The 13,621-nt window shown below is 39.4% G+C and overlaps 1 protein-coding gene across 2 annotated transcripts in view; it reads left to right on the forward strand.

Annotated features, from left to right (window-relative positions):
• Window positions 1-13,621, forward strand: part of LOC129094309 (uncharacterized) — a 128,342-nt gene that overhangs the window by 47,389 nt on the left and 67,332 nt on the right. For both annotated transcript variants that reach the window (XM_054602424.1, XM_054602425.1), the window contains exon 4: window positions 10,377-10,582. In XM_054602424.1, coding sequence (XP_054458399.1) covers window positions 10,377-10,582 — 206 coding nt within the window. The remainder of the gene's footprint in view (window positions 1-10,376; window positions 10,583-13,621) is intronic.

A 13,621-nucleotide genomic window follows, 5' to 3' on the forward strand; every position in this document is an offset into this window, starting at 1 on the left:
TTAAATCATGTATCACTAAAATCAAGCCAGAACGCACCAGACATTTTACCAGTGATTGACCATCTCCATTAAAGCTCTGCTAGTAGAGTGTCCCTCTTTATATGTATGATGGAAATCTGACTCAAGGTTTTTCACTGAAAAATATTGTGTAACTCGGTCAAACACCACTCTCTCCATTACCTTGACAAGTAGACAGAGGATAGGATTAATAGGACCATCACTGGAAACTTTGAAATGTGTCTCAATTTTAAAAGTTTCCAATCAAGGTTATGGTATTCAACTAGTTTAATTCCTAAACATAATGTGCTTATACTTACAAAACGTTTCAGACGAGACGCTCCATAAAGCACTTTATTTCTTTATTTTTCCTTTAGTCACTAGTCAAGCCTGTGCTTACTGTGCATCAGATGTACATTTCTAGCTACAAAAAGTACTGCACTGCAAGTATTATAATAGCAGTTGAGTTAGAATTTTAGATGAAGATACGCACCAATCCCTCAACCCCCCTGTGACCCGCCCTCGTGCCAAATTTAAACATCAGTAATGTGCACTGGTGTCTGAAATTCCATTGTGAAATGTTAGATTTAAATCTTGATGATATGCATCGTAACTATTGTAATCAGACATCCCGAGCTTCGCCTCCATTATTAATTGTCCAAAGCCTAATGATTTATTGTAGTCCTGCAGAATGATTATTAATTTTCTGCTTGATTATACCTGTGGGCGGCAACAACACCGTTCTGCATATAAGCATCTGCTAAATGAAAAAGTATTCTTCACATGAGAAGATGTCCTTGGAGAAACAACAGCTCATTTTTACTTTAATCAAACATATGTAAAAGTGCTGTTGATTAAGGATACCGTGGCATGCATTTTGGGCGGAAACATGCAAAGAAAATGATCTGATTGCTTGTTGTTCAGACCTGTACGGGAAAGAACTTTTATTGCACACGCAGTTAAGTCCAAGGAACTGTTCATCTTTCGAATCATTTGCATGTTGCAACTTGGCAAGTACTTCAATGCTTCACCTCGAACTGCACCTGCACTACAAAAACCTGCAGCCCCTGTGTATCACTCTGCTGTGACACTGGTGGTTTACATTCCGGAGCAACAGCAGAGAGTGACAGGTGTGTGTGTGTACAATACAAGCTGCTCTTCGTTAGGCAAGTCTGGGTACGCCTGAGCCGCAAACAGCAGGCCAAGTTCAAACTTCACTTCAAGAATCGCCGGGATCTCAACACTAAGAGGAATGCACAGGTGCAGACACTCAGCAGCAGACAATCCCAACTAACACTTGATCAGTTTGACACTTAGCAGGGCTGGATGCCAATGACGAGTTCCTGTGGGATTTGGCCTCCTGCAACAAAAGAAAGAAGTCCATTGAGCTGCTATTTATTTTATTGCAGTAAACTGGCCTTCACGCTTTCCTGCTCATTTACAGCATCCCAGCTGATGGTTGGGTAATAACACGTTTACTCTGATGAGCTTGGCATCGATAACCACTGGCATATTAATCTATCCATGTCCAATTAATCAATGCTGGATCACACGCCGGAGCTCTTACATTTACTGATATCAGCTGACATGTTTTACCTGGGATCAACTTCCTACGGAGCAGAGCATATATTTATGTCAAAGAACCTTTTTTTGCAACTGTATTTATGAATATTCTGCACTAATCAGTCAGTAGAGAATCTCTGAAGAGCTCTATTTGCAGCTTCATTGATCACAAGAGATATCACTGTCCCTCAAACTAAATTTCCCAGGACTTTCATTAACTAAACTAGATTAAATATCCAATTAAATAGCTTCACTCATAAAATTAGAGAGGAAGGACATGATGCAGGGTTTTAATGATACTGATTAAGGATGTTGCTTAACATCACAGCAGTCGTATCCTGAATTAGATGTGTGTTTGTCGGGAGCAGTGTCTCTGACACACCAGCGCCGAGGAGGGGAGACGGCACTTTGCTCACCCCCGTCCTCTCCGGCCACTAAGAGGGAGAGGCAGATTAATTAACGGACCTTTGCAGCCAATGAAGACAGGTGGCAATAATCCTGACAAGGGACAGATCTGAAGCCTCTCATACAAAACCAATTTCAACCGCACTCCATTTTTCAAAAGCTCATCAGGGTGAGGAACGAGAGAGTTGAACCTGTGTGGCTGCAGAATTTGTTTCTCTCTGATTGCCTTGTCAGGATATCTTATCCGATGGCAGATGACCAAAACCCCACCCTTCACAGACCGACTCTCTCTCTCTCTCTTTCTCTCTCTGTGACACACAAACTGTCTCAGACAATGCATTGTGTGTCTATCCCACTCACATCCTCTCACACTGTCTTACACTTCCTTACACTTCTTACGCTGGCCAAGTTTCATTCGGTGCGCTTCCAGAGCTGTGCTTTGTCACACGGCACAAATGCAGTTTGCAGTGATAACAGATAGATAACAGAGCAGATTATCACTCATCACTTTTAATAATACTTTAATAGGCGGATGGAAACAAAAGCAGGCCGCTCATCTCTACTCAGCGGCCTTTAGTCTTGCAGGCTGAAAGACAACTGTCTGAAAAATGCTAACTCTCGGCCTTCGAAGTAACACAGGTTTAGGTTACTACAGTGGGCGAACTCGGAACCCATTGGCTATCAGTCTGCCGGTGATTTGGGGCCTTTTTGGGGCAAATGTGGCAATATTTCAGGGGTTCTGGTGTTACCATCGTATATCTGGATAACGTCTTTCATGCCAAGACTTACTCTTCTGAACACCAGTCATTATTTACATTCAGATCAGCAACATTTATTCGTCCAAAACACAAACATTGATACTTTAGAGATTGCATTTCAGTTGATGCATTCTGCCTCTTTTGTGCTCCACACCTGCATGCAACCAAGCCCGTTTAAACGTGATGGGTCAATACTGCTCGGAACTACAAACAGAAACCAGAACCCTTCCGATACTCAAATCTTATCATGTTGCCTACTGATTCTGCATTCATATGCAGATATCATTTTAGGGGGTTACTACTTTGGGTGGTAAACCAGTAAGCTGGACATGATAACGTTTGTAACTTACATTTGAGCAGATAAACTCACAGTTTAGTCCATTTGCTCTACTATTGCTCTTGTGTCTTGCTTGCTGACATTGCTATGATTTTGACAACCACTTTTTTGTTCAGGGGTTACATTACATTACATTACATTACAGTCATTTAGCAGACGCTTTTATCCAAAGCGACTTACAGGTTAAGCAAAAGGGTCAATTCTAATTCCATAGCAATTATTATTATTATTATTATTATTATTGATTATACCTTATTTACACTGCATTGTAATGTTGGTCTAATTCATCAAAAGTGCTGCCTCAAAAACCTTTTTGTTGACTCAAAACACATGTAAAATAAAAGTGAACTGGAAAACTAAATTGTTTCCATGGAGGGCATTGATTTTGCATATTTATCTTGGTTATTGCCTTAGGTACAATGAAGTTATTTATCTGAACAGAGTGGACCCCACTTGGTTTGCAGCGGCACAATCAGCAGCACATTATAGTAATGCTACTAATAATGTGCTGCACTTGCATTAATGTGATTGATCATGTCTGCTTTAGGGATATGCATATGTAACATTCTCTGCTTTCCACCACTCAAGCTAACCCTCCTCAAGAGAGCCTCAGTGGTCGATGATAGGATCCACCCTGACTGTCCAAACACCGCTCCCTCAGGGACATTCATTTCCAAGCAGTCCCATGAGTGAGTCAAAAGAGAGAAAGCTCACTGAGCATGAAGAGTAGGGAGTGGAAACCACACTTTTCTGTCCGAATTTTTTTTAAAGTTTTTTTCTCAAGGAGAAAGTATAATGGCAAATTAATTTCCCAGAGATTAATGTACAAGGTAAATATTTTAGTGCGAGTACTTATCTTCTAAAAAGTCAGAGGCAATGGACACCTCCTCACTCCCTTCCCCCTGCCGTGCTCTCCCAGTGTGTGTGTTGAAACAGCTAGATGCATGAGGAGTCTAATGAGAGAAGAGATTCCAAGCAGCCTGATGGCTCTCATCAATCACCTTTCTCCTTTGGAGGTGTGGTGCCGGTCGGGGGAAGAGGGCCACGGAGGGTCGGGTGGGAGGGAAGGCATCAGGCTTTTAATCTCAATAAGTTAATAGACTTTCCAGTCTGGTCCTGCTAAATAGAACTTCATCCCTGTTGTTAGCAAACAAGCAGCGAGTGCACAAGAGACTGTCTCTGGAGCTTCTTGGCATTTCCACATTACTAAGTTAATTTGTGTTGCACCTGAAATTAGGAGATCTAACTAAAGATTGTCGATACGTCGATAACTGCCAGTTAAAGGGTTACTAAGTACTGAGTTTAGGAAAACAAATCCAGATCTCTACTGCTGCAGGTACACATGATTCAGTTCCTTGGTAAACATTTAAGCAGCTTAGAGTTAATGTGTTTCCTCATTTAGCTGAGGGCATATTCATCCTAAACTCCTAAAACACACAGGACAAAACAGCCGCAATCATTAAACATGCGCCGATGTCACGTTGTTTTGACATCTGAAGGTGGAATTAACAGTTTGCTTACCCTACTCCCTTAACAATGAATGTTTAATCATAGCTTAGCAACAATAACAGGCCTGCCAAAGGTTTAAAGGTGCAGTGCTTAAGATATCGGCCATCATTTTTGCTTAAAAAATAAAAATAAAAAAGGAGAAAACTGATCATCTGCATGTAGAGAAGTAGCAGTGTTGACGTTATATCAAAGACCTACATATTGTGTTGCAGAAATGTCTACTGAAATGAGCATGCTAATCATCTGATCCCTGCCCATCTCTTGTTATACCACTTGTAACTCGAGAGGTGAAGTGAGTCACTATAGCGCCCAGTCTGTCCTCAGTCCACCATGAGAGGACGAAGAAGTAGAGCAGCCCGACGGCGTTTTTATATGTACATTTCGACGGTTTGTTTATTGGATTAAATTGGTTTATTGGATCAAAAATAACAGAGGCAGAAACAAGAAATTTTTTATTTGTGTTCCCGCCAACAAGAGACCAGGAGACAGCCCCCTGTGGCTCAGTAAACAAGAAGATGGCTAACATAATCTATAGGCCGTGAAGATAATATGATAGTGGTATTTTGACTAGCTCTCAGAATTTCAGCAGTATAGTAAATTTTTGCGCTTTGGATAGAAGTTTTTTTTTTTTTCACTAACTGAAGACTAAATTTAGATGTATGGACTTAGTGGAGGTGAAATGCTGACCCCTATTAGGTTGGAGCATGTGGCCAGGATTTTTTTCATCTGTTCAAAGCAATAAAAACACAAAGGAAATATGATAAATAATGCAATAAACAACATGTTTGTCTGCTACAAGGAAAGATGCTAATGTTAGCATGCCTTAATACCTAGCTTACTACTTAAAGTAGTACTGTTTTTTTATTTGATGCTGGGAAGCCTACCTAAAGTTCTTGAAGTTTTTCTCTTGTAAAAGTGAAACATATTATTGAAAAATCTAACTTCTGTGTTGAATGTTTATTCGATAGTAAGAATCCAAAGTTTTTGCCTGGAAACGGCTAGCATACTTGGTTGCCTCATTCCAGCTCTTAGTTTCATGATATTATGTAGCCTACTCTATGTAACCATCAGAACATACATTTCAGAGTTTTTATGTTCAAACGTGTCAGCTGAAATCATTAGAAAGTTAGTTATGGATTAGATTTCTACTCAACTCATAGAGCTAACTTAATTTTTTTAGCTAGCTACAGCTGATAGGATCTAGCAACCTAGCAAGCAGTAATTTCAGATGGATAAAATGAAGGCAACTTTCTAAAACTAAGAAGCCTGTTTTCGTCTACTTTTGTCTGAATTTATTTCTAAAATTTGATTAGAATTTCTATTGTTCACTCTGAGTCTGTTATCACTGTAAACTGCATTCATGGCATTGTAGTATCAAAAGCTACAGGCATAGCAAAAGTAACAAAAGAGGATGAAATTGAAAACTATGGTTGAATTAACAACACTAAACCATATAATTCCTATTTTCAACACGTGCATTACATCTGAGAACACTACAACATTTATTATTTGCGTTTGATTAGTCAAAGAGCACGTTACAGTCATATAGATGGCGGGTCAAACGTGTGACCATGACTTTATAAGGATAATATTGTATTTGTGCCTTTGTCCCCTTTGCTGTACCAGTGTGACAGCTCTGGTTAATTAATTATCTCCATACTGGACAATGTGTTGTGTTTGTACTTCTGGAGGGAGAGGGGGTAATGTGGAAAATATGCAGAAAATGTATTTGGGTTGACTGTCCGGCTATTAATAATGATTGTGTTTGGATAAATAGTGCCCTACTTTCAGAATCTGTGGATCTAAATATTCCCAATAGGCTTCTTCCCTCCTGTATTGATTGATTGGTATAGTGTTTAAAGGTCATAGTCATAAAACATCAGGATGTAATTAACACACTGTGATTTTTAACCGGTGGTTAATGCATTGCATGTTGACTTTTTAAGTTATAGCTTGCTTCTCAGTCTTCTGTTTGGATTACCACGTGTTATTTGAATTTAGGATTAGGTTTCAGAGGAAATGTAATTTGGTGTACCTCACCAAAAAGGGGCAGGTAGGTCTGCCAGGCCCCTGTGATACATATCCTCATACGGCGTGTCTTTAATCATGGTTTCCTTCAAGGAATAGATGGACTATTGTGTCTCCTTTTCCTCTGAACCACTGGCCTCCAAAATACTAAAGCCCTGCTCACATTCCATGCAGTCACGTGGAAACAGAACAGATTTGATGGTGTCTCCTTGTGGTTTCTTTACTCAGCTTCTTCAATGATAGTTAATTTGGCTGAGTGAATACAATGAACATATTGAGCTGCTTTTAACCTGATTCAAACTAGCCTGGCCTTGATATGACTAAAGGCTTCAGGAAGCGCTGATGGTTGTGACGCTGACAGCTTCAATTAAATGTGCCTTTTCAGGGTTGTCATCAAAATGTGTTCAATTTATTTCTACCAAACCTTAAAGGAGCTGTATTTAATATTCAGAGCATTAATATAGCAGCAAACAACTATTAGCTATGTAGATATACAGTACCAGTCAAAAGTTTGGACACACCTTCTCATTCAATGGTTTTTCTTTATTTTTATTTCTTTCTACATTGTAGATTAATATTGAAGACATCCAAACTATGAAGGAACACATATGGAATGATGTGGTAAACAAACAAATGCGCAACAAACCAGAATATGTTTTATATTTTAGATTCTTCAAAGTAGTTGAATGAGAAGGTGTGTCCACACTTTTGACTGGTACTGTACAGTGGAGTTATGTCTACCTGAGCAGAGAATGAAGTCACTCTCGCTCTGCTTGTGTTGTAATCCAAGCTTCTCCCTGCTTTGTTGACATAGTCAGGCCGGCCTCGCATGTTAGCAGGCCCATTTGCTAGCTCACTGCGGCTGCTCTGCACTGCCCTCATACAGCGTGTACAGCATCGTCATGGAAGCGAAGCACCCACCCTCTGGTTCCCCCTCAGGTAAACACGGTTAGCTCTGTCAGCACTTTTGCCGTAATTTGCACTGTAACTGCTGTTAGCGTTGTTAGCGGTCAGCTGCCGGCTCAACAGCGTCATATATAGCCTCAGAGATGCAATTGAATTACATTACATTACATTACAGTCATTTAGCAGACGCTTTTATCCAAAGCGACTTACAGTCAGTAGTATGTTACATATCATTCACCCATTCACACACTGATGACAGGCTACCATCAAGGTGCCACCATCAGACTCTAACTAACATTCATCATCCAGTCCACACCGATGGCAAGCCTTCAGGAGCAACTTGGGGTTAAGTGTCTTGCCCAAGGACACATCGACTGCCGAAGCCGGGTATCGAACCACCGACCCTCTGATTGGAGAACTACCTTGCTCTTCACTACGCCACAGCCGCCCCTTGCATCATTAAGTCCTTTAACAACTGATCACCACATTCAGTCCCATTTTTAATAGCCTGTGATATCAGGATCCATGTCTAAGTAACAAAAGAAAACCTTCACCGTGTGGCAACACATTCGCTTATTCGTTATTGCCTTGAGCGTTGAGTCTATTCATATTTCCTCTAAGATTGAAAACACATGTTTTGGTTTGTGAAGACATTTATCTGAATGTCTGGGCTTCTTTTTGGCCAAAAGGATGGACTATGATTACATGTTTTTTCTTTTCCTTTATAAGCAGTGCCCAGAAGAAACATTCTGAAACCAATTAGTTTTTGATTTATATATGATCAATTCAATAATTTAATTGGTAGAAATCTAATTTCAAATTTAATCATATCTAAATTATTAGTTCCCATGTTCTGAACGAATTGAAATAGATTTTTTTTTCAATGGAATGACCTGACTGTGAACCTCATCTAGAGCTTTGGCTTGTCATGTTAAAAATCAGCCAGAATGTTTCAAAAGGTTTTGTTTGAAAGAGCAGATTCATTTTTTTTAAAAGAACCAGTTTTACTGACATGCGTGGCTACAATGGCTAAATCCCATTAGATCCAGTAGAACAGGATGGAATGTGACATTAACACGGTATTTACAAATTCCTTGGCAGTAATGTTTACGTGGCAATCCTTACTACGCATTCATGAAGAGGGTTTATAATCTAAAAACACAAAAAGGTGTTTGGTTTTCATTTGGCTGCACCACTATTCCACCCTGCGAAGGGAAAGAATCTCCACAAAGGAACCCGATACGAGGGAAAACCACAACCCAGTAATTTAATCAGAGCGACTTAAATCAAAGGAGGCAAAAGTTCAGGATTTGAATGCAATGAAATGTATCAGTTCCTTAGAACCTACTGACATAGCTCACTTCGGGAGGAGCAAGCCTAGACAGAAAGGGCTGAGTAATGAAGATGGATGCATTCTGTTATCAGGCAGCCACTTACTGGGGCCTGATGTAACCTTAAACATTGAGGATAGCTCAGTTGCACAAAGAATCTAATTAATGAATAGCAGCCATGAAAGAGGACAAGGCAAGTGTGCATTTGCAGATGAATTCCAGACACTAATCAAACGCTGTTCGAGTGGTTTGCTTTGCCTCCAGAGCAAAGCGATATTTGGCAAGGATTAAAGGCAATGTTTGCATACTGGCTCGATGACTGCATACATGCTTCAGTGTTTTTATGTATGCATCTGTGTGAGCATGTTTTTTTTATGTTTGGTTTTTTAAAGTGCCAAGCCACAAGTAACGAAAAAAGCACTGGATGTATAGAACAGGTGTGAGTTTGTACTATTGAGTTTATTACAACAATAGGGGTTTGTTTACTCTCCATTATGGGTTCACATTTCAATTACTAGGAAAAGCGTTCCCTGTTTAACACGTTGCCGCTGTAGCTCAGTATATTATTGATTGTTTTAAGCTGGCCACACTTCTCCAATTAAAACCCACTACACTAGTTTGTGTCACCATAGACATTCAGGGAACATTATCTTGTGATAGTAGGATTTAAGGTGCAGAATTCTTGTAATAGACCAACAATAATTAAGCAAGGGATGATAATCTTGAGAAACTAGCAAGAGCCGCTATATTTTTAAAATGTATCCAATCATGGTGTTTGTTAGTTAACTCAAAGGCATTGTACAGGCTTATTACATTCATAAAACAGCCACAGACACACAATTATTTTCCTTTTTTTATTTGTGTTTTTGAATAATCACAACAAGTCTACTCTAGATTGACACTGCTGTACAGGCTGATGTAAATCAATTTACAGAAATAATTATTTTAATTATACATTTTTAAATTGTCATGAACATTTTTTAGTTAACCGCCCGTAGCAACGACTGGTGCAAGTTCCATGTACTTTGTCAGCATTCAACATGATGACAATGACTATGTTAAAAAAATAAGTATGGCAGATTATGCTTACCATGGTCACTATCGTAGTTTAGCATGTTAGCATGCTACTATTTTGTAATTATTAGCACCAAACATAGAGTTAAGTTGGGGCTGATGGGATTGTCATTAGTTTTGAAGGTATTTGGTCATGAACCCAAGAATTGGAAAAAGTGAAATTCTTTGCTGATGTTGGTAATAGATGGAAGGTCAGGAAAACAACACATTTCTTGAGGGTTATCTTAAAAGGGTCATTGATGTCTGTACAAGATCCATGGCAATCCATCCAAAACCTGTTGAGCTATTTCAGTCTGGGCCAACAGACCAACAATGTCATCTAATCTCTACATTGCTTGTGGCTTTAGATCTTTTATTATTTTCATGCATCTAAAACTGGAACCATTTTGATGAATGTTAATATTTATCACTGATCAGACACAACATTGTGACTGCGTGGTGAAGTAATGACTTCTCTTTGTTGTCCAGTACCAGCTCCAAAGGAGTTCTCCATGGCGGTCGCTGGGCTTTGAGTGGCAAACGTGGCTTGTGCTGATCACGGCGTTTGTTTTGCTGGGCCTGGTACCTTATGTAGTTTACTGCATGATGACTGGCTTCACCAGCCCTCCTCCTCCCATCACCTTTAAAGTGGCAGCAGCCTCTTTTGGTCTGCTGACAGAGATCCTGCTGATCAAGTAAGTAGTTTGTTTTTTACTCTGAATGTGTTGATCAAATCTGTACTTTTAGAATAAAAGTGCCCTTGGTCTGAACTTGGTTAACATTAATAATTAAAATGATGGTGAGGGTCTTTCTTCTCTGGTTGTTATTCTGGTCCTAGTTGTGTTTTTCATCTGCCAAATGCAGACAATATTTTCAAGTAACATTTCATTTTTATGCGAGTTTCAAAACAAGAAGCGACGAGTGTCGGTGTCATCCAAATAATCATCTCTACAAACATGCTGTTGTCCGACCCCCAACCCCCACCTCTTTTGTTTTCACTTATACTTCCCATTTAGATATTGCTAATTGGAATGGTGCCTGTGGTACTGTAAACCATTAGTAAATGAACAGTCTGTTTTTATCAACATCTAGCTTGTAAATAATGCATTAGATTCCTGGCATAAACAATTTCTGCTCCGTGATTAGAAAGCAACATATGGCGGGTACAGTAATCAGATTACAAATACAGGTTACGTAATCTGTTATTAACTAAAGGAGCGAACCAATCAGGCTGCACATTTCGGAAGAATAGCTACTGGATTACTCTTAAAAAGAGAATATTCCTAATAGTATGTTTGAAAATGAATGCAACATATTGTCAACTGAATGATAGGATTACGACAAGCCCCCCTGCTAAAATTCATTGTAAAATATAATGGCAGTAGAAAAGTGATGTAATGCTACAATCAATTTAAACGAGTAGCAAAATTAAAACTTTGCGTTCTACATCTGCCCTTTCTCCAGTGTTTGTCTTAACTAACATAAGAGAGGCTGTTTGTAATTAACTCAACAAGGCTCGTAACTTTTTTCTTTTTTTCCCCTATTAAGCGCCTTTGCAAGGAATGTGGCGAGTGAACTGGTAATTAATAAATATGGTTGCACTGGTAATGTGCTTCTGCATCATTATGTTGTTGAAGCCTGTATCCACGCTAGTAATGAGCTGTAATTTTATGACAGGAAATTGGTTTGTTTACAACACATTCAGCAGCTTCAGACGCTGCAGCTACATTCTTGGCAGATCTCGGCTGCAGGTATTTGCTCATAGCTCGAGTTGAAAGAGGTTCAAATATGTGGTCATGCAAAACAGTCATACTGTTAAAATGCTAACACTTTGTTTATGTGCACTGTATGTTGCTTTGAAGCTTCAAAGCCCTAAACGAATACAGTAAAAATGTTCCATAGATTTGTTATATCATTATAAACACTGGAAGTATCCCAGTGCACTAAACAGGTTTTCTGTTCACTGATGCTTACATTATTACTGGTGCAATTGGAAGGTTGGTGGTGCCCTTATTAGGATTGGTCGGCCTCGTAGATCCGTGCCCCATGGTGCTTGTGCTGCCTTGCATGTGCCAGCCTCCTGCTGCCCCCTGTCAGGGTGCATCTCAGTCACTCTTCACCCCAAGGGTGGAAGTCCTCATAAGGAGCAACCCCCTCATCTCTCACCCAACGCTCGGCCTGGTTGTCTGTGAGATTGAAACGAGACAAAGATTAACAAGTCGGCTCTTCAGAATGACCTTTTATCGTGGTGAACGTGTACTCGTGTTCATTTACACTGACTCTTGATGAAATGGTAACTCGCAATAATGCCAGTCTATTGGCACTTTGCTTTCCTCACAGTGAATTAGCCTCTGTTACCTATTGTCAGTTGCTATGGCGACAACACATCAGATGCAAGTTTTGTTTGCTACTAAGCAATTCAATTGTCAATTTTTGTCATTATAGGTCAGTCCTGAATAGATAATCTGAGAGATATGTTGGTTGAGAAAGGATCTTTTCGCCATAATGAAATTAAATTAATGGTAATTAATGGTTTGTTAATTAGTTAATGCTTTTTCTTTCTCTTCTATTCCTTTAAAGGATAATATTACCAATATTCAATACATTTTATTTGTCAAAAAATTTCTTGGACCAAATCCAACAATTAATTAATCCTACAAATGATTGTTTGTGTGGGTGACATGTTGCTTAATTACCATGAACGCAGCACAGTTTATTTTTGATTCCATATGTAGGGGACCATATGTGTATTAATCCGCTGCTGAAAATGGTCCCCAACAAACACACTATTTGCACCTGTTTGTGAAATGTTTGTTTGCAACTACAGTGCCAAGCTTTTTGAAAATTACTGAGCCTTTTTTTAAATGTGAGACTGCTAACGTGTGACTCATTTTTAACAAATTACATTGTGCTTAAAAACCAATGGGCTTCTTGTAATTTACTAACAAAATCAGACAAATCATTTATGTTATTTAGTATGTTTCTGTTAAGTTTTGTGTCTTTCTTTAGTTCAAAAGGAAAGTAAGTTGTCCTTTAATTATAAAGACATGTAAAGACACGTAGCAGGAAAAGAAAAGGAGCACAACAGCTTTGAGTTAAAATGCTAAAAGCTACAAATGAATGTGAAAACAGACCCACTGAACTGTGCATCATTTGGTCTTCCTCACAATCTTCTTCTAAATGAATCCTTCTCATTTCCATCTATTGCACTTTCAACCTTTTAAACTCTCCAAAATAATCTTTTTCTACCCTCCCCTTTGTGCTGCAGGTCTGTTATTGGACACATTTACAAAGTCACATGACATTTGTCAGGCTTGAACTGCCTTACGGAAGGCTGTCACACAATATGCGCCCTCTCCTTCCTCTACTGTCAGGGCGAGAGTCGGGGGCGCTGCGACAGTGCCCTGACCATGCAGCTCTGCACTGTGATTTTTTATATGCCATTGCCTGGAGGTTAGAAACTCTCATTATGCCGTGTTAGATTTATTAAAATAGATTATGGAAATGTTAATTAAGTCATTAATTACATTATTTAAGCAGCATTGACAGATAAGGGTGTATGTGTGTGTGTGCGTAAGGGGGATGGGGGGTTGTCGAGCTCCCTGGGTGGTTTAAAAGGATGTGATTGGTGACAAGGGACACTGTGGAGATGGCGTCTAACCGCTAGCGCTGACATGATACAAAGTGGCCTACACTGCTCTCTCACCTCACGCTACTGTCTACAGCAGTTTGCA

The sequence above is a fragment of the Anoplopoma fimbria genome, chromosome 8, assembly GCF_027596085.1.
Source record: "Anoplopoma fimbria isolate UVic2021 breed Golden Eagle Sablefish chromosome 8, Afim_UVic_2022, whole genome shotgun sequence".
In the NCBI taxonomy this organism is placed as follows: domain Eukaryota; kingdom Metazoa; phylum Chordata; class Actinopteri; order Perciformes; family Anoplopomatidae; genus Anoplopoma; species Anoplopoma fimbria.